General features: G+C 54.6%; 2 protein-coding genes across 2 annotated transcripts; one reads left to right on the top strand and one right to left on the bottom strand.

The window, feature by feature from the left end:
• On the bottom strand, positions 1–9059 carry GET3 (guided entry of tail-anchored proteins factor 3, ATPase). Its single transcript, XM_074979602.1, has 7 exons — positions 8753–9059; positions 7702–7849; positions 6973–7121; positions 4886–5036; positions 3762–3869; positions 1018–1215; positions 1–576 (listed from the first exon to the last, which is right to left on the bottom strand). The coding sequence occupies exons 1-7, from the start codon at positions 8914–8916 to the stop codon at positions 454–456; spliced, it is 1041 nt and encodes a 346-aa protein (XP_074835703.1). The 5' UTR covers positions 8917–9059; the 3' UTR covers positions 1–453.
• Positions 9060–9314: 255 nt separating this feature from the next.
• TRIR (telomerase RNA component interacting RNase) lies at positions 9315–17398 on the top strand. Its single transcript, XM_074979603.1, has 3 exons — positions 9315–9792; positions 15143–15220; positions 16718–17398. The coding sequence occupies exons 1-3, from the start codon at positions 9514–9516 to the stop codon at positions 16823–16825; spliced, it is 465 nt and encodes a 154-aa protein (XP_074835704.1). The 5' UTR covers positions 9315–9513; the 3' UTR covers positions 16826–17398.
• The last annotated feature ends 472 nt before the right edge of the window (positions 17399–17870 follow it).

Genomic DNA, 17870 nt, shown 5'->3' with positions numbered 1-17870 from the left:
TACTTTCCTCAGGTTTTAATTATTTACAGGTTTTTTTCCTTAAGCTTCAGGGGCCTTGTACACCACGTTGGAGCCCTTCTGCCTCCCAGCACCCGGAGGACCCCCTCCGGCGAGGGGGGAGCAGCAGAGCATGCTGGGAGACAGGCGGGGAGGGGAGAGAAGAGATCTGGCCACCTGCGGGAGAGGTGGCCGTGGCAACTGCTGGTTTTTAATGCAGCCTTGAGAGGCCGCGTTACGGGGGACGCAGGGGGGATCCAGTATTCTACCTGCGGCAGAGACATCCTGCCCCTCCTTGGAGGGGGAAATAAATACGCCTCCACCCCTGCTGAGGGCAAACCTCACTGGCACGGGAGACGGGGCCGGAAGGGCTGCACTCGGCTGGGCGGGGTCCGGGGGTGCAACTGACGAGTGGAATGGTCCCGACCGACCGAGCGGAGCAGCGGCCGTGGGTCCCTATTTGGCGCTGGGCGGCTCCAGGAGGAGGCTGGAGAAGGTGTTGACTTTGTCAGCTCCTCGCACCTCGTGGGGCAGCAGCGGCAGCTTGACGATGTGGAAGTCTTCGTACAGGTCCTCCATCTGCGGGGCGGGGGGGGAAGAAGAGGTGATGGAGAACCGGCGCCCCCCCAGCGCCTCCTTGCCCAGCCCAGAGGGAGTCCCGGCCCCTGGTCCCCGTTGGCTGTGGGCCACGCTGCGCCAGGCTCGCCCTCCCTGAGCAGCAGCTGACAGCTGGAGTCGTGTTTGACCCCTGGGTGACTGGCCACCCCTGTGGGAGCCACCAAAGGGATTCCGGCCCCCAGGGATGCATCCAGACCCATTGGATTTGCACTCCCCACACCCCAGGAGCCTAGCCTAGCCTGGGGGGCAGTGTTTGAGAAGGCTGGGAGGCCCCTGTCCAGCAGCCTTAAGGGCAGGTTCCAGGAAGGCAGGTGGGGCTAGAGAAAGCCAGAAGGAGCCCAGTTCCGGGGAACAGAGTTGCTTGGGGGAGCCCAGCAGGCAGCTGCCCAGCCCGCTCCCTACCTGGTCGAGATATTTGGACTGGATCTTGTGCCGGGCCTCACACATCTTGCAGGGCTTCTCAGGGTCCGGGAACACCAGCTGGTTGACGATGATGTTGTGGGTGTCGATCTTGCACTTGGCCAGCTCCTGGATGAGGCGCTCGGTCTCGTAGAGCGACAGGAACTCGGCGATGCAGACACAGATGAAGGTGGTCTGCTCCTGGCGGGCGGGAGGACACTTAGTCGGCTCAGAGCCCTTGGCAAGGGGCAGGGTGGGGGCCAAAATGGGGAAACTGAGATTGAAAGAGCTGCTGGGGACCACACAGCACACCAATGGCAGAGCTGGGGACAGGGGCCAGGAGTCCCGGCTCCCAGCTCTAACCACTGGGCCATGCCCCACTCAGAGGTGAGGACAGAAGATTTTGGAGCAGGGGCCGGTCTGTGCTGTGTCTGTCCAGCAGCCAGCGCCACGGGGTGGTGGGGGCTACCATGGAGCACCCAGTAAATACGTTCAGTCGCGTTTAAAGGGAAGAGGTTTTCTCAGGCAAGATTAGATGGACGGGTCGGCCCAGCCCACTGTCTCAGCCCCACCCGGAAGAGCCCAGGCAGAAGACAAGTCTCCTTAACACTTCTAGAGAGGGGGCATGTGGGGAAGGAGGGAATTCTGGTGCCCCCAGCAGGCAATCAGGGTCTGCCCTGCAGCATCCATAGCTGGGCCAGTAGCATTAATGGGTGTGAAGTCATCCGGCCCCAGGTCCCATCCTGCCCAGAGCCCTTTGGCATTTCAAGGGAGACAGGAGGATTCCCTGGGGGCAGCAAATTCCACAGTAGCCGTGCAGGAATGCAAAGGGACTGGCGGGGCTGGGTTGCCTGGACCTTGGGGCGTTAGCAATCCCAGGTGCACTGAGCTGCCAGAGGACACCAAAGAGGACTTAACATGGGCAGAAACCCCTCCCTGCCCATGCAGGCTCTAGGGCCTGTGTAAGTCCAGGATGCTGGCTAGAGAACACTCCGCTCTTGCTATTCTCTGCTTCCTGGGGCCCCTAGTGACCACAGCACAAACTAGAGCAACCTCGAGGCTGCTCTAACCTGCTACAGCAGGGCCCCCAAGACCACCGGGAGGACCCTTGTGCTTCACCCATGCCCTGTGTGCAAGAATGAAGGAACTGGGAATTAGGTCTGGAGCCTTCAGCCAGGGCTCCTTGTCAATTAACGATGATTCAAGCCCATCAAACTACAGTTTATACCAAACAGAGCATTTTTCTCCAAAGCTGGTTTGCAACGCAAATAGCCTTGTGCTACTGCCAGAGAATCAGCCATGTTGATCTCACTGAAGTGCTCAGAGCAGGATTTTCACAGCTCTGCGTGACACAGCTAGGTTTAAGGTTTGTGTATACATACACAGGCTCGGGACTCAAGAAACTGGGCTCCACCTCTGGCTCTGCCACTGACCAACATGCCCTTGGGCAAGTCACTTAACCCTCTCCATGCCCGGTGTGAAAATGAGACAGGTGCTTTGCCCTTCCACCAAGGGGTACAGTGAAGACTGGATCCAAGTCCATCACAACAGATTTCACAGTGGGGTCTGCTGGACAGGAATAAGGCTCTAATGTTCCAGAAGAAAAGGCTCCAAAGACAGAGTTCATCAGGAACAGCTCGTGTGCTTTAATCTTACATCCTATGTTAATCCGTGTTAGCTTCCCTACGTACCGAGTTCAGGCCAGGACAGCCAGAACCGAGCCACAAAGGGCCTTAAACTGCAACTCTTCTGCACCTTTCAGACACTGGCTATTGGACTGACTGAAAGGAAAATAAGAACGGCCACACAGTGTCAGCCCAAAAATCCCCCCAGCCCGGTGTCTGGTCCTCTGCTGGTGGACAGTGCCAGGTGCCCCAGAAGGAGCGAACAGGAAATCAAGTGATTCCCGCTCCTGTCACTATCTCCAGCCTCTGACAAAGAGAGGCCAGGGACACCATTCCTACCCAGCCTGGCTGAGAGCCGCCGGTGGGCCTATTCTTCATGAATGGATCTAGGTCTCCTTTGAACTCTTTTATAGACCTGGTCTTCACAACACCCTCTGGCAGGGAGTTCCACAGGCTGATCATGCGCTGTGTGAAGAAGTGCTGCCTTCTGGTGGTTTCAAACCCGCTACCCATTCATTTCATTTGGTGACACCTCGTTCCCATAACACAAGAACAAGTCAATGACCTTTCCCTAGTCACTTTCTCCTTCCTGTCGTTATTCGATCCCCCACTCCTTACAGCACTGGCCTCCCGAGGCGAGTGTTTCGCTTAACAAAATGGTTAACTGCTGACCTGAGCACAGTCTGTAAGTACCTCCATGTGGAACAGACGTGTTAAGAGCCGCGTCAGCTAGGCTGAACTGCCCAACAAACTCCAGCAGCTCGAAGCTGAAGCCGGACCAATTCAGACACAAGGCGGAAGAACTTAACAAGGGCTTTGGGGCATCCTCTGGGACGGGCGAGGTTTGACTAATGACGGGCTGATTTTCTGCTCTGGTTCAGACAGGAATGAATTCAGGCCCATGTTCTACACCAAGTCTGCCCAGAGCCTCTCTCCTAGCTGTATGGTCCATGCAGCACCCAGCACAAGGGGGCCCAGGCTGTGGTCTCTGGGAGACACTGTGTTACAGATACTAATTATGATGGTGGCTAAGCACTACTTGCCTTCGGCCTTCACTGCATTGTACACAGGGGATCAGCTGAGACAACAGACCCACCACTTACCCCTCTTCTGAGTCCTTACCGGGTCTTTGAACTGCTCGCTCACTGACCGGATGACTGGCAGGGTCTCCTCCAGCTTGGAGGCCAGCTGGTCAGCGTTCATGTCCCCCAGGCCAAGCATGTTACACATCTGGAGAGGGAGGCAGGGTTAACAGTTATGCGACGCCACAGCTGGCTAAGAGAACTGGCCAGTGGCTCGCGCGCTGAGCCCCATGCCAAGGGCTGGATGGAGTCCCCCCAGCCTGCTCAGCCAGCCGGACCCGAGGAGGGGGTGCCCCATACCTCCAGCCAAGCCCAACCTGATGTACATCACAGGGAAGGCAAGCCAGACCCATGAGGACCCATTCGAGATGGGACCTGCTGAGTGTGACATGACCCAGGCCAGAGCAATCGAGTGCTACATGCTATGACCGAGTCCCTGCTCAGCCCAGGGAGGGAGGAAATACAGCCTGCAGGCCAGATCCGGCCCACCAAACCATCAGCTCCGGATCGTCACCCTCCCGCAGCCCAGCAGGAGCCTTGGGCAAGCGCCCAGCCTGCTGCCCCCTGCTCGGGCCATGTGCGTTTCTGCACGCCACGCTCAGGGGACGACGAGCAGCCAACAGGCAGCAAGCAGAGCCCACTGCCCCCCAGGCAGTGCATGGGGCACCGTGACGCACATGAGCCCCTATGCCAGAGCCTGCACCTGGCAGCCTCTCCCCCCAGCTCCCTGGCCCAGATCACAAGCCAAACGCTGTGCACCTGCCCTGCACTCCTGCCTGGGGTCACACCCCTATGCCAGACCCTGCACCCCACAAGTCACAATCCTCTTCTGCACCCATACCATGCCCCGGATCATGTATCCCAACCCCTGCCCCAGGCCACAGCCCCCATTCACCAAAACTCCTTCCCGCAGCCCCCGCATCCCAATCCCCTGCCCCCAGCTCCATCCCCTGCATCCTCTCAGTTAACACAGACAAGCGCGGCCCTTGGCCACTTAAAGTCCTTGGAGTGGTCCCCAACCCACCATCAACAATTACTGCCCCCACTCCCCCGGCTAGGCCACGCCCACTCAGACCTAGACAGAAGCTCTGCTCCCAGCCAAGAGCCACGCACCAGCCCACGCCAGCCGCTGGCCCGTCCCCCCAGCTCCACTTCCCCACTCGCCTGCGATATGAAGGGGCTGATCTGGTTCTTTATCTGCATCAGGCGGCCCAGGCCCCGCTCCACAATGGTGGGGAAGTTGAGCAGCCGCAGCGTGTGCCCCGTGGGGGCTGTGTCGAACACCACCACAGAGAAATTCATCCCCTTCACCAGCCTGCAAGTGCCAGACAGCCATTGGCACCACAGCCGGGGCTTCGCCCCCATCCCACTCCTATGAGGACCTGGGCTGCCCCATTCCTACTGCCGGCGAAAAGCACCCAGTGAGGCCTGACTCACACAAGCCTCCAGTCCTCGGCTGTAGTGGTACATACCCGAGGCTCCCCCATCACCATTGGTGGTAGCTGTGCCCCTGTAACAACTAATGGTACATCCCAGCGCACCCCTCTAATGGCACAGCTCAGAGCATACCCCCTCCACAGTTGGTCTGATCCCCTGTCCCCCGAGGGGCTGTAATGGTACATCCCAGCGCACCCCTCTAATGGCACAGCTCAGAGCATATCCCCTCCACAGGTGGTCTTATCCCCTGAGGCTGTAAGGACACATCCCAGGGGCCTCCTGTTTAAATAGTATGTTCCAATGCTCCCCTTCCCCTGAAACTGGCCCTGCCACCTTCTCCGACTGCAATGGTACGGCTTAGCACACCCTTTCTTTTGCAGAGAGGGGCTTGTTCTCGACACCCCGCTCCCCCGTAACGACCTCACGCCTGGACTAACGGTGCCCTAGAGAAGTCCTCCAACAGCCTGGACAGAAGCCGCTCTGCCCTACGGGGGAACTTCACCCTCCAGAGTCCATTCCGTGGGTCAAGCGCAATAGATGGATTTTGTAGCACCTGTTCCCAGAGCTGCGAACCACTCAAGTCCCGTTTTATGTGGCCAATCAGCTCTCACATGGGGATGGATCAGGACTAGGACTGGCTACCTAGAATGTCTCTCTCATAGCCAAGAACATCAGGAGAACAGGGTTGTGCTTCCGCTGGGTTTACATTTCCCAGTGCTTCACTGAGCAGCCTTCGTGGTTGTTCTCAATAGCTGTAATATTACGATCGAGCCCACAGAGCTAGCAGAGATTGGGATCCCACTGTGCTGGGTGCTGCACAGAGCATGAGAATCCCTCACCCTGAAGAGGTCGCAGGGCAAACAGAGGAGCCAGAGGAAGGAAATGCTCACAGCCCCACTTTACAGCTGGCCAACCAAGGCCCGAACAGACACTGACACTAACCCAAACTCAGACACCACCTTGAGTGGAGCTTGGAATCAAACATAGGTCTTGAGTTCGTGCCCTGGCCTTAGGTCATCCCTCTGACCCTGCCAAGAGCTACACATACAGAGCTGAAAGCTAAATCCAGCTCTCACAGGCCTGAGCAGAAGGCCGGGGTGGAGGGACCTATAGCGTTTTCTTACTTGAATGGTACTTCCCAATTCCTTGCCGACAGTCCCCTCCCATCCCCATGTGACAGATGTGCAGCTACACTGCTCAACCTGGATGGGAGCTTGGGACCCCAAAGCAGTCACAAGCCTGTCTTAATGGAGTCACCAGGGCTGGATTAGACTTCCTGGAGCTGAGTGCCAAAGCCCAAGCCCCACTGTCTGAGGCCTGAGCCTGAGGGGAGGGGCTAAGGGCTTGGCTCTATGCCCCGCTCCTGGGGTTGTGCAGTGATTTGTGTTGTCAGAAGGCAGCTGCAGTGCATGAACCCCTGGTTAACAAATACACTACAAGAAGCTATTCAGAAGACAGTTTTCTTTCACCTACGGATGGTCCCAGTCCCACTTGCCATGCTGTAATGGTACATTTAGTGACCCTCCTTTTACAGGTGCTCTCATTCCCTGCCTTGACCGTACAGCCACCTCCTTGTCCTCCTCTCCACCCACAATGGTACATCTCAACTTCTCCTCCCTACCACAAGTGGCCCGCTCTTCTATCCCCCTTTCCCCAGCTACAGGGCTGAGAAATCCCACCCTCTGATCCCCTGCGATAGGAAGCCTGCCCTCTCTCTACCCTCTCCCTTCTGTCTGAGCTACCCCCATGTCAGCTCTACTTTCCAACTGCTGCAAGCAAGCGTCATAGGCTGGGCGTCAGGCTGCCTTGCTCACCTCATTACTTCTGCGTAGCTCATAGCCTCGTCGATGCCAGGAAAGGCGCTCATGGCCTCCTGCATCATCTTCTTGCCCATGCTCAGCATGTTGTCCTCCTCAAAGAACTCATCCGGGAGCTCGGCCACTCCCAGACTGGGGTCGATCTCCTGAGGCAAGGGAGGAGAAGAGGGCAAGGGTTTAGGAAAGAGTGGCCATCGCTAGCCAAACCATGGGAGACTCAGTGGCTCAGCACCAGCTCTTGCCTTGGGCATAGAGGGCAGATGGACACGTTTCAGGATGCCAAAAGGGTGAGAACAGGGGCTAGGAAACAGGGTTCCTGGATTCTCTTCTCTGCTCTGGAAGAGGAGTGTGAATCTAGTGGTTAGAGAAAGGAGCAGTAGGAGCCAGGTCTCCTGGGTTTAAGTCCCGGCTTTGGGAGTGGAGTCTAGTGATTAGACTTGGGGGGGGGGGGGGGGACATGACACGGGACCATGAATGAGTCAGGACTCCAAGAGTCTAACTCCTAGCTCTGGTCAGGAAGTGGGGATCAAAGAAGCACAAGCCAGGACTTTTCTTCACTCTTCCCCATTCTTAGAAGTGGCTCGATCTAGCAGCTAAAACAAGCAACTTGGAACAGGACTCCTGGGTCCGTCACCGCAAATGCTGAGCGGCTCAGCCCAAGCCCTGCACCAAGGCGAATGAGCAGAGCCGTTGGAAACCCAGCCTCTCCTCCCAGCCCCAACTCACCATTGCAAACAGGTTGTCATAGCCCTTGACCTTAGTGGGGACCTTGGAGAATTTCTGGTCGAAGGCGTCAGAGATGTTGTGGGCTGGGTCCGTGGAAATGATAAGGACGCTCTCGCGCACCTTTGACAGCTGCACGGCCAGGCTGCAGCTATGTGGGGGACATATCAGTCAACATAAGCAAGGAAATAGCTATAACAATCCAAGGGGCTCAGAACAGCTGGAGAGGGGAGGCATGGGACCCCTGGGGAGGGGCCCTTTTACCACTCCCCTGCAGACAGTATAGCACCCCCAACCCCACAAGCTGCAAGGGTCTAGCTCAGCTCCCCTACAAGTAGTCTATTTTTCTACCCCCCCCACCACATAATGGTATATACCAAGCACCCCACCCATTCATTGGTACCCTGGTATGTCCCAAGCATTCTTCACAAGTTGTCCTCCCATTGCTAAATATGGTACATCCCATTCAGATGGCCTCACTGCCCTCCCCTAACACCCACAGCTTGTCCAAGATCGCTATAATGGTATCTCCCAACCCCCTTACCCTACAAATGGTCTCCTCCCTGGCTCCCCATGCTGGTGACAAGTCCCACTCCCTCCCCTACACAATGGTACAGTCCCAGCCCTTCCTGCCGACAGGTGGTATTCGCCGTCTTTATTATCGTGGTACATTGTAAGGGCCCCGCACCTGCAGGCAGCCTCAAACCCCACCCCTTGAATGGCACATCCAACCACCCCCTAGTGCAGAAATGGTATATCCCAGTCAGTCTCTCGAAGTGAACTGTGTCGCAACCCTCACCCCCCTCTAAATAGCAACGGTAGAATCCTGACGCTTCCCTCTTCCTCACGCATAATGGTACACCCCAACCCCCTCCAACGCCCCCAGCTGCTCCTTCCCCCCACATAATGGTACACCCCAACTTCCACCCGCTCCATGTGGCCTTGCCACTCCCTCCCCCAAGTAATGGTATATCCCAACCGCCCCTTCTGCCCCCACGGTGGTACAGCCACGCCCGCAGCCCCGCTTTAGCAGCCCATCTCACCCCCCCCTCACCTGCAAGTGGTCTTGCCCACGCCTCCTTTCCCCCCGACGAAGATCCACTTGAGGCTCCGCTGCTCAATGATGTTGCTCAGCGTCGGCTCCAGCGGTTCCACATCGGGGGCGTCCTCGAACTCGTCCGCCTCCGGCCCCCAGCCGGACCCCGCCGCCGCCGCCATCTTGGAACCGGCTCACGTGACCCAGCGCGAGACCAGACCATTCGCAGAGGGAGGACCCACGGAAGAACACGCTCCGTCAGAAGACGCAGCTGGGCCACCCAGCACAAATCGTCGCACCCGCTGTGCTAGCCCCTAATCCGCAGCAATGGTACGGTCCAGCCACGCCCCCTTCGTCATCCGACCGGGGCTCTCCAGAAGCTCGCCCCCTCTGATTCGGCCCTCACAAGTTCCGCCCCCTTCGCGTCGTCTCATTGGTCCCGACAACATCCGCCGTTCGTGATTGGGTTAAATGGCCCGGTTCAGCCTCGCTTCCATCCAAAGGGCCCTGATTGGAACCGAGACCTTGTGATCGGGACAAGGATTGGCCGCGCGGTCTGTCATTCCTCTGCAGCGCGTGCGGGACCGGCGCGCCTGGCGCGGGGAGGTCGATACTGTCCCAGCGTGCTCCGCGCCGGCGGCCGCCCGGAGTTCCTGCGGCGGAGCGCTCGCTCTCCCGACACTCCCGGGGGCTGCTCCCGTCGTGCCCCGCGGCCGGCGCTGGCTTTTCCCGACACCCCCCGGGGCGCGGCGGCGGCGGCGGCGGCCTCCGCGGACAAGATGGCGGCCCGAGGGGGACGGGCGGCGTCGGCACAGGGCCCGGGCGGCGTCAACGTCTTCGCCAACGATGGCAGCTTCCTGGAGCTCTTCAAGCGCAAGATGGAGGCGGAGCAGCGGGGCCGGGAGGCGCCGGCCGAGGACGGGCGGGAGGCGGCGGCCGCCGGGGCGGTGGAGCCCGGGGAGGAGCCTGCGGCTGGGACGGGCCCAGGCGCCCCCGGCAGTGAGCAGCAGCAGCGGCCGCCCGAGGGGAAGAAGAGGAGCGGGAGCGCGCTCAGCTTCGTAAGGACCCGGTCCCCGCTTCCCCCGCGGTGCCTCCCCGATCCCAGCTCCTGGAGTCTCTCGCACGCGGTGCTTTACGGTGCTTTCCAGCCTCGTTCGCTGTCTTGCTCTTCCTATAGGTCCTACCAGCCCCCTTCCTCCCGCCCCATGTTCCCTGGGGGCTTCCTCCCCTTCGCCGTCCTGTCTCCTTCCCCTTCCTCTCCTCTCTCCTTGCAGCGTCCCTGGAGCCTGAGCTTTCCTCCAGCTCCCTAAGGTGTCTCACCCTTCCCCCTTCATAGTGCACTAAGGCCTCAGCTCCCCGTTCGTTCTTCTCTGCACCCCATTTTTATTCTTCCTGGGACCCCAAGCCCCCCCCCCGCCCTTGTACCTCATCTCCTGGCAAGCCCCAGTCCCCATTCTCTTTTCTTTTTCTTCTCTTCTACCCACTCTGGGGCTTTACACCTGTTCTCCTACTGTTCTACCAAACTTCTCTCATTTCCAGGGCGTCCCTGTACTCTTTCTTCTCTAGGGCCTGATCCTCCTTCCCTGTCTCTGCCACATGCATCTAAAACTTTCCCATCCCCCTGGGGCCTGTTCCCCAACTCCCATGTACCTCTTGTTACTGTTTAACCCCCTATCCCCTTTGGAGGACTCCAGCTCTATCACAGGATATTGCCCTCTTCTTCGCTTTCTCTCTAGCACATCTCTTCCCCTGGATATTTATCTAATCCCTGGGCCACCTATTCTGCTAGCTGCTCTGCGCTTATTTTCTGAGCTTAGAGTTTTGCCTCCCTTTTATGGAAAGTGGTTCTATTCCCATTACCCACCGTCCTGGTCCCCACTGCCACTGAAGAAACTAACGTTCCCCATGCTTGTTTTCCCTTCCATAACAGGAGCTACCCTTATGCTTGCTGAAGGGGGTCCTTATTCTATCCCCACCAAGAGGCCAATCCCTGACTGTGAAAGCAGCTTCTTCCTCTCACATGAAGAAGTCTTTTCTCCTCTCCCTTTCTCTGGCAGTGGCATTTCTTTCTGTCATTAATGCCAGGTGGTAGGTGCCCCAAACCTGATCTGTGTTGCTAGGAAGAGCTGTGGATGCTGTTCACAGAGATTCTCCTCCTTCATCCCCCACTTGCACAACTTCATGGATTACTTGGCCATGCTCACGTGCCAGGACCAAAGGGAAAAATATTAATTGCTGGAGTCCTCAAAGTTCCTTCTGTAGAACTTGACTGGTTAATTGTGGTTTACGCTGACCTGGTGTGTGTGCTGAGTGCCAGTTAAGGAATGAAGCCGTTGCTAGAGCTTGTTTTTCATCAAGGCTGCCTCCTTATCAGATGGCTTTGTAGTGACTAAGCATGAAATGTATGGCATTCATATAGCACTTGAGAACACTGCAGTGCTAAGTAGCATCTTCTGAGCACTCCTTAGAGGTAAGTATTATCCCTGAATTTGACCAAGGGAAAGAGTCAACTTACAGCATCTCCAAAGCTCTTTTGGGCTAGTAGCAAAACTGGATTAGAATTTGGCAGGCATGATGCCCAGTCCAGAGTTTCAGCCCATGCTCTAACCAGTCAATCACCCTGCAAACATCACATTCTTAGTTATCTGCTCCTTGCTGTAGTAGCTGGCCCTCTGTGCCTTGAAAGCCAATAGAACCTGAAGAAGTTAGAGCTTTGTGCACTGTAGTCTTTGCTGTGGATTATATTGTTGTCGGAAGTTTGTCACCATGGAACTGGGAGCCAGAAGCTCCTGAGTTCTAATTTAATCTCTGCTGCCAAATTGGCCTTGGGCAAGGCCCTCACTATTGCTTAGCAGATTTGTGAGAGTATGAAGCAGTAAAGAGCCCACAGATGCTATGAGCTATTGCTGGGGGGGGGGGGGGGGGGGTCATTATGGAGGCTTTGAACAAAGCTGCTTTCGAAGGAGCATGTTTCAGGGCTACAGAAAAAAATTATCCTTGCAGTGACATCTTCATTTCCTGGTACATGGGTGGAACTAGCTCAGAGAAGTCTTGCTGATTTTATTTTATTTTTTAAAACCCCTGGGTCTTCACAACTTCATTTACTATTTTTCAGAGTAATGTCTCAAAGGAACTCTTGCCTCCCAGTTTGCATGGAATAACTTGGTTCTTTCACAGTTATTAGTGCTCTTGCCCCCTTGTGTTTGGGGACTTGTTAGCTGTGATTTGTGAAAATTGCAAAGATGTGAAAGCAAATCACCTGTCTGCATTAGTCTCTAGGTCATCTGTCAAACCACGATGAGGCTAAATACATCTTAGGCCTGTGCCCTCAAGCATCTGAACTGTGCTAGCTACAACAAAGGTCAGAAACACTGTTCAGGACCTGGATGGACACAAATAAAATGCTGAAGAATAACAATTACCTTTCCCAGTTGGTCTCTGGCACTGGCTGTACAAGTGGTGATGGGGTGGGCAAACACTGCAGTGGCAGTTCTCTGCAAATGTTAACCAGGTGCAGAGCCTCAGTGTTTGGGATTCAGTATTCAGAACTGGCCACCACAGCCATTAATAGACTGTCCTCTCTTGCCCACAGTGCCCTTTGAAGCCCCTGTGGAAGCTTTGCTCTGCATTTGCTTAGAAACTGTCTGAGACTCTTTTTACTAGACTAGACAAGCAGCTGCAGGGGAGGGCCCCAGCTGACAGTTTCCCCTAGCCAGTGATAGGTGTCTCCCCGATCACCAATCTGGGCAGATAGACTTTTACAAGTAAAGAAAACAACAGTCACATGGCTTAGTAACAGACCAACTTCAAAGCTTCCTCTCCTAATGAATGGGGAGCTGGCATTGCCCGAGTCTGGCTTATCTCAAAGCTGCTTGGCATTATCAGTATGCTAGAAGCATCGGCTTCTCATCTCTTGTCTCCACACGCCTTCAGCATAGTACCAACCATTCCTTTCAGGCCAGGCTATAGCTTGACCAAGCTTTTGCTAGGCCTCTGGTCTCTTACATCCACACCCCCTAGCAGAACATCAGCGTTGCTGGCTATCCTGGTGTGATGTAGTGGGGGATACGTGTGTACTGTGTACGGGTCAAGTATCGGAGGGGTAGCTGTGTTAGTCTGGATCTGTAACAGCAACGAAGGGTCCTGTGGCACCTTATAGACTAACAGAAAAGTTTTGAGCATGAGCTTTTGTGCGCACAGACTCACTTCATCATCTGTGCTCACGAAAGCTCATGCTCAAAACTTTTCTGTTAGTCTATAAGGTGCCACAGGACCCTTCGTTGCTGTGTGTGTGTCTGTCTGTCTGTCTGTCTGTCTGAGAGGGTGTGGTGCTCCTGCCGAGGGTAACCTCTGTGACACCTCTGGACTGCAGACAAAGGAAGAGGTGGAGCCTGAGGGATTTGAATTGGAACTGGGAGTTGGAAAGGAGTTAGGCCGGGCTGGGGGAGAGAGGGGGGAAAAAAAGAGGGGGCAAGGCCCCAGCTCCGGGAGCCCTGGGGCCTCCTTTCCCTGGCATGGATGGGACTGGCTGTCTCTGCCTGCTGTACTGACTCCTCTGTGCGATGCTGTGCCCTGTTGGCTAATAAACCCATGGTTCTACCTGCTGAGTGAGAGTCACTCCTGCCTGCAGACAGGGTGCAGAGCTTGGTGACCCCTGAACCCCATCACACCTGGTGCCTGCTTAATGCTTACCAGTGGGTCCTGATTCACCAAGATATTATCTTCTAATGTGGCTGTTCACATGCAAAAAGTTATCAGCAAAGTACACAGGTGTATGAATTGGGCCCTAATCGAGGTAAAACTGCCGGCTCTGTGGCATTCGGGATGGACTTGGGTACAATGTCGTTCTATTCTGTTTGTGTGGAATGCTACCCTACTGTGACACCTACTCAGCTGCCCTGTCAGAAACAGCCACCTGTGGTCTGAATTTTGCACATTTCATGGTACTAAAGACTATTCTGGGATTTCATGGGCAGGCCAGTGGGTGTCAGAACACAGGACAGCAGATCCCTGGCTGATAGCAGAGGCGCAAATTTGCTCTCTCCTACAAGGAGCTAACCTATTGCTTTTCCCATCGATGCAGAGGAAAGATGCGATCTGAGAAGCAAAATCCCATTTTCCTTCTGCCTGCTGTTAAGGATCTTGGAGGATGGAAAGCCAAGTGTGGAGGAGAGTTCCCTGCTCTTTACTGTTCTGTGTATTGGTTGGCCATGAAGCACCCAGTGCCCTGCTTCCATACTGTCATGTTCTCAGCATGTGCTGGGACTGGCGGCGAGGGAGAGGAGCTATCAGTCAAGCCTTGCAGTGCTGTTGCAGCCTGGCTGGCACAGGAACTGGGATCTCCTTTAATGGGGTAGGAGGAAGCAGGGATTTCGTGGGATCTTGGCTTGCTCAAATGTCCTTGGAATAGTCAGACTGAGACTTCTCCGAGCCGGAGCAGGGTTTCCCCCAGACTGCTGTTGAGAGTCCCAGCAGTCTGACTGACTGGATGTTGGCCAGGAAGGAACAATTAATTCTTGGAGATAACGATTCTTACACAAAATGTTTGTCTTCCTCTGATTTCCTCCTGAGGTAATTACTGAATGTGCATAATTTCTGTTTACATCATTGCCTAAAAATAATCCCTCAGGCTGCACTAGCTTTATAAACTCGATACAGAGATTTAAGGAAGTGCTCCTGGTGCTCTAGACGTCTGTGAAAATCCACATTGCCAGGAAACACGGGGCAGCAGTTTAGCAGCAGAGAGCTCCATGCGATAGGCTGCATGGGGTTCCGTGTCCCCTGATGGTGGCTTGCTGCTGGCTGCCGGGGAAGCTGCTTATGGCATGTCTGAGGTGGTGCAAAGTGGGTGCATGAGGTCCTAAAAATGAAAGCTGGTGGGGCGGGGGGTGACCCTGCTGTAATGGATCATATTAGAGTGGGGAAGAACTCACAGTTAAGAGCGGTGTTCCCTGTAAGGTGAGTGTTTGGGCCGCTGCTCAGGAGAGCTTCAGATGCAGCCCAGCTGATTAGCCGAGGGCCCCCAGTGGGCAGCCTGTGTTTCTAGTGGTGGCGCACAGCCGCACTTGCCTTTGTGCACAGAACAAAATTTATTTTGCACCTGGAGGTTACACATTAGAGGAGTCGCCGGTTAGGGTTCCGATTTCCTTTGCCTCTGCTTGTGTTTGGGTTAAGCCAAATGGTGTCTGGGGAACCAGCTGTTGGAAGTGCTCTTGTCTTCTAGCATCTTCGGCTGTGTCGGGAGGCGCAGGCCGTAGTAACGCGTGGCAGCTTTAATCTGAAGAACAGGCGTGAGGTGTTAAGATGATCTAATTGAAGGACTCCCTATTCCATTATATAGTGGGCAACATAACCCTTGCAGCTGCCAGGGCTCGTATAACGGTTGCAGTCTTCTGTCCCTTCACCCAGGTGGGCAAGCGGAGAGGTGGTAACAAACTAGCCCTGAAGACAGGAGTGGTAGCCAAGAAGCAAAAGACGGAGGAGGAGGTAAGTGGTGGAGGCAGTGGTGCCTAATTGATAGCACACGGGACTGGAACTTGGGGGATGTGGCTTGTTCCTGGCGTTGCTTTGCCGTGTGACCTCAGACAATTCACGACCCTTTGGGCCTCAGTTTTGTCATCTTTAAAATGCGGGTGGTGATGTTGAGCTGTGAGTGCTTTGAGGTTTCTGGATGGGAAAAATACTAGAGAAGAGCTAGGGATGAGCAGAACCTCTGCTTTCCAGGGTCCATAACATTGTTCTCAAAATGACAGTAATTTCTGGTGCATGAATTACCCTGTCATGCTCTGCAGAGCTTGCTTGATTGTCTTTCAAGCTGCTACCAAGCTGTTTCCAATGCACTGACAGCTTTGGGATGTGAAGGAGGTCCACTTTGTTCTTCACCTGACAAAAGCAATGTCCATTTCCCTCCCCAAGCTGCGAGGTGAGGAATGGGTTGTGTAACTGGTCCTTTGGAAGTCTGGTGTTGCAGAACTCGGGTTCTGCTGTAATATTTACCAGTGATTGTAAATGTTCTTGAGAGGTCAGTTGTGGAACATTTCTGCGCAGTGGGTTCTGAGGGACTCAGTCCTGTACTGCCTGGAGGAAGCTTTGAGCCACTCAGTGTTCCCCTCTTTGGGACTGGATTATGGCAAACAGTCTACCTGTGGCAGGTGTTCTGGGCTCTTTGCCCATGTATCAAAGCCCTCTTATTCCACATGGAGAGAAGGGTGGCCCTGTGCTGAGATGTGCCACTTCTCAAGTGGGAGTTCTGGGCCTTTCCTCACACGCAGGAGCCCTTTCTTGTGGCCCTGGGATGCAGAGAATAGCTGCAGTGCTGACTAGTGATCCTCTAGTAGTCCCACACCACTGCTGGGGGGTGGAGTGGGTCATTCTGGAGTCCTTGTGCTAATTGTACACCTGCCTCCTGTGCTGCAGGGATTTTCAGGGAGTCACTTGTATGGACTTTAAGCTCTAGTTTGAGAGGGAGCTGTGTTTGTCTGGTTCCTAACAAAACAAAGAGAAGCAGTCATGTAGTACTTAAAGACTAACAGAATTATTCTGCGCTTTAAGCTGTCACTGGCAAAAGACGCTTCAGTATAAACCAGCTACATATGTGATTGGAAGAGGAGTCTGGATGCTGGGTCTCATGGGTTGTGGTCCTGATTTTGGGGTGGGGGCACTCTGGTTCTTAGTGTAGGGGCAGGGCAGGGTACCAGGGGTCTTGGGGTCTGTTCCCAGCTCTGGGAGGGTGGATGGGGCCTAGCAGTCAGAGCTGGGAGTCAGGGTCCTAGGTTCTGGGCCACAGCAAGCCAGCAGCAGGACTTGGACAGACGTCTTCCTCTCGGTATCTCTGTTTGGGATAATGGCTACTTTACGGGGGCATTGGCCGGTAGCTCGTTAGCATAAAGAGCTTTGAAAATGAAATCCACTCAGTGCGTTGTTTTGGTGATGGCCTTTGAATTCCCTCTCTTCTTCCCCCCCCCCCCGCCTCTCTGTCTGCAGGTTTTGACAAGTAAAGGAGATGCCTGGGCCAAATACATGGCAGAAGTGAAAAAATACAAAGCCCACCAGTGTAGCGATGATGACAAAACAAGACCCCTTGTGAAATAACCCCTCTTTCTGCTGACTCCCGTGAGGATGCTCCATTGTATATACTTATTTAACACAGCAAAGGAGAGTCACTAGTCACTGCGAACTTAAAGCAGCTGTTTCTAGCATTGGCTCCCACGGATGGTTCCACAGATGGTTTTATATCCCCAGGCACACCAAGACTTTCATTAGTCTGTTGTTTACTTAGGGTTTTTTGGTTCCTTCTGGGAAATACAGACTCTGAATTAGTTGTAGCTCTTTTTTTTTAAAGAATCCAGAATAGTGGAATCCCAACACTTGTATGTTTCCCTGGCTGTCAAAACAAAATCTAATCACCAGCTCTTGCGTGTGATACAACTTGCTTCCACATCTGTACACAACCAAGAACCTGCCCCGCCACTGCTGCTCTTCCCTCACACCCGGTGAGGACTCCAGTCGTCTCAGCAAGTTGAGCTTCGTACTAGCGAACTTCTTTGAGTAGAAACCATAGGTGGTAGATGGCGAGCATCAAACTCCATGATTAAAGGTAAACATGGAAGTGGGTCCCGCAGCTGCATTTATTCATTAAAGACCTTGAATATTTTTAAGCTGCTACTGTTTTGTTGGATGTCTTTGATGCTGATGCAACCTTCTGCTGGAAGGTTCCTGGTTTGTTCCTCGCAACACCTGTGCTTCGTTACCCTTCTTTCAGCATCTCTGGGGACAGTCAAGGGATACTGGGTTATCAGCTCATGCTGGTTTCCCTCCCCAGTTCCTTGTTCCTTCATACAACTTCCACCAGGTTCATGCAGTTCGAACGGCTGCCTGCCTCTATCTGCCTAACAGACTTTTGTGACTGCAACTCCCAGGTGCTGTCTGCATACCGGCAGTGCTGTTTCCCAGAACTAGCTGACTTAAGAAGAGGGCCTCTGCTCCTTTAAACCAGGCAGCTTGAAACCTGGCACCATCTGGTGGTCTGTTGAGGGTCAGGGATGGGACTGGGGAGAGGGGAACACAGATGGAAGCTTTAAAAACTCGCTACTGTTCTTGAAGGCTCAAATTGACTGTCATAAGGCCTCATGCAGCA

The sequence above is a fragment of the Carettochelys insculpta genome, chromosome 29, assembly GCF_033958435.1.
Source record: "Carettochelys insculpta isolate YL-2023 chromosome 29, ASM3395843v1, whole genome shotgun sequence".
Classification (NCBI taxonomy): domain Eukaryota; kingdom Metazoa; phylum Chordata; order Testudines; family Carettochelyidae; genus Carettochelys; species Carettochelys insculpta.
The sequence above is the reverse complement of the archived record's forward strand: the minus strand, read 5'-3'. Positions and strand labels throughout refer to the sequence as shown.

What these genes read in the sequence shown, in the direction of transcription:
- TRIR (XM_074979603.1), top strand. Translation starts at nt 9,514, where the DNA reads ATGGCGGCCCGAGGGGGACGGGCGGCGTCGGCACAGGGCCCGGGCGGC. An exon ending in GCGGGAGCGCGCTCAGCTTC is followed by an intron (nt 9,793 to 15,142) that starts GTAAGGACCCGG and finishes CCCTTCACCCAG; the next exon opens with GTGGGCAAGCGGAGAGGTGG. An exon ending in AGCAAAAGACGGAGGAGGAG is followed by an intron (nt 15,221 to 16,717) that starts GTAAGTGGTGGA and finishes CTCTGTCTGCAG; the next exon opens with GTTTTGACAAGTAAAGGAGA.
- GET3 (XM_074979602.1), bottom strand. Translation starts at nt 8,916, where the DNA reads ATGGCGGCGGCGGCGGGGTCCGGCTGGGGGCCGGAGGCGGACGAGTTC. An exon ending in TCAGCCCCTTCATATCGCAG is followed by an intron (nt 3,870 to 4,885) that starts GCGAGTGGGGAA and finishes CTCCCTCTCCAG; the next exon opens with ATGTGTAACATGCTTGGCCT. An exon ending in AGTCCAAATATCTCGACCAG is followed by an intron (nt 577 to 1,017) that starts GTAGGGAGCGGG and finishes CCCGCCCCGCAG; the next exon opens with ATGGAGGACCTGTACGAAGA.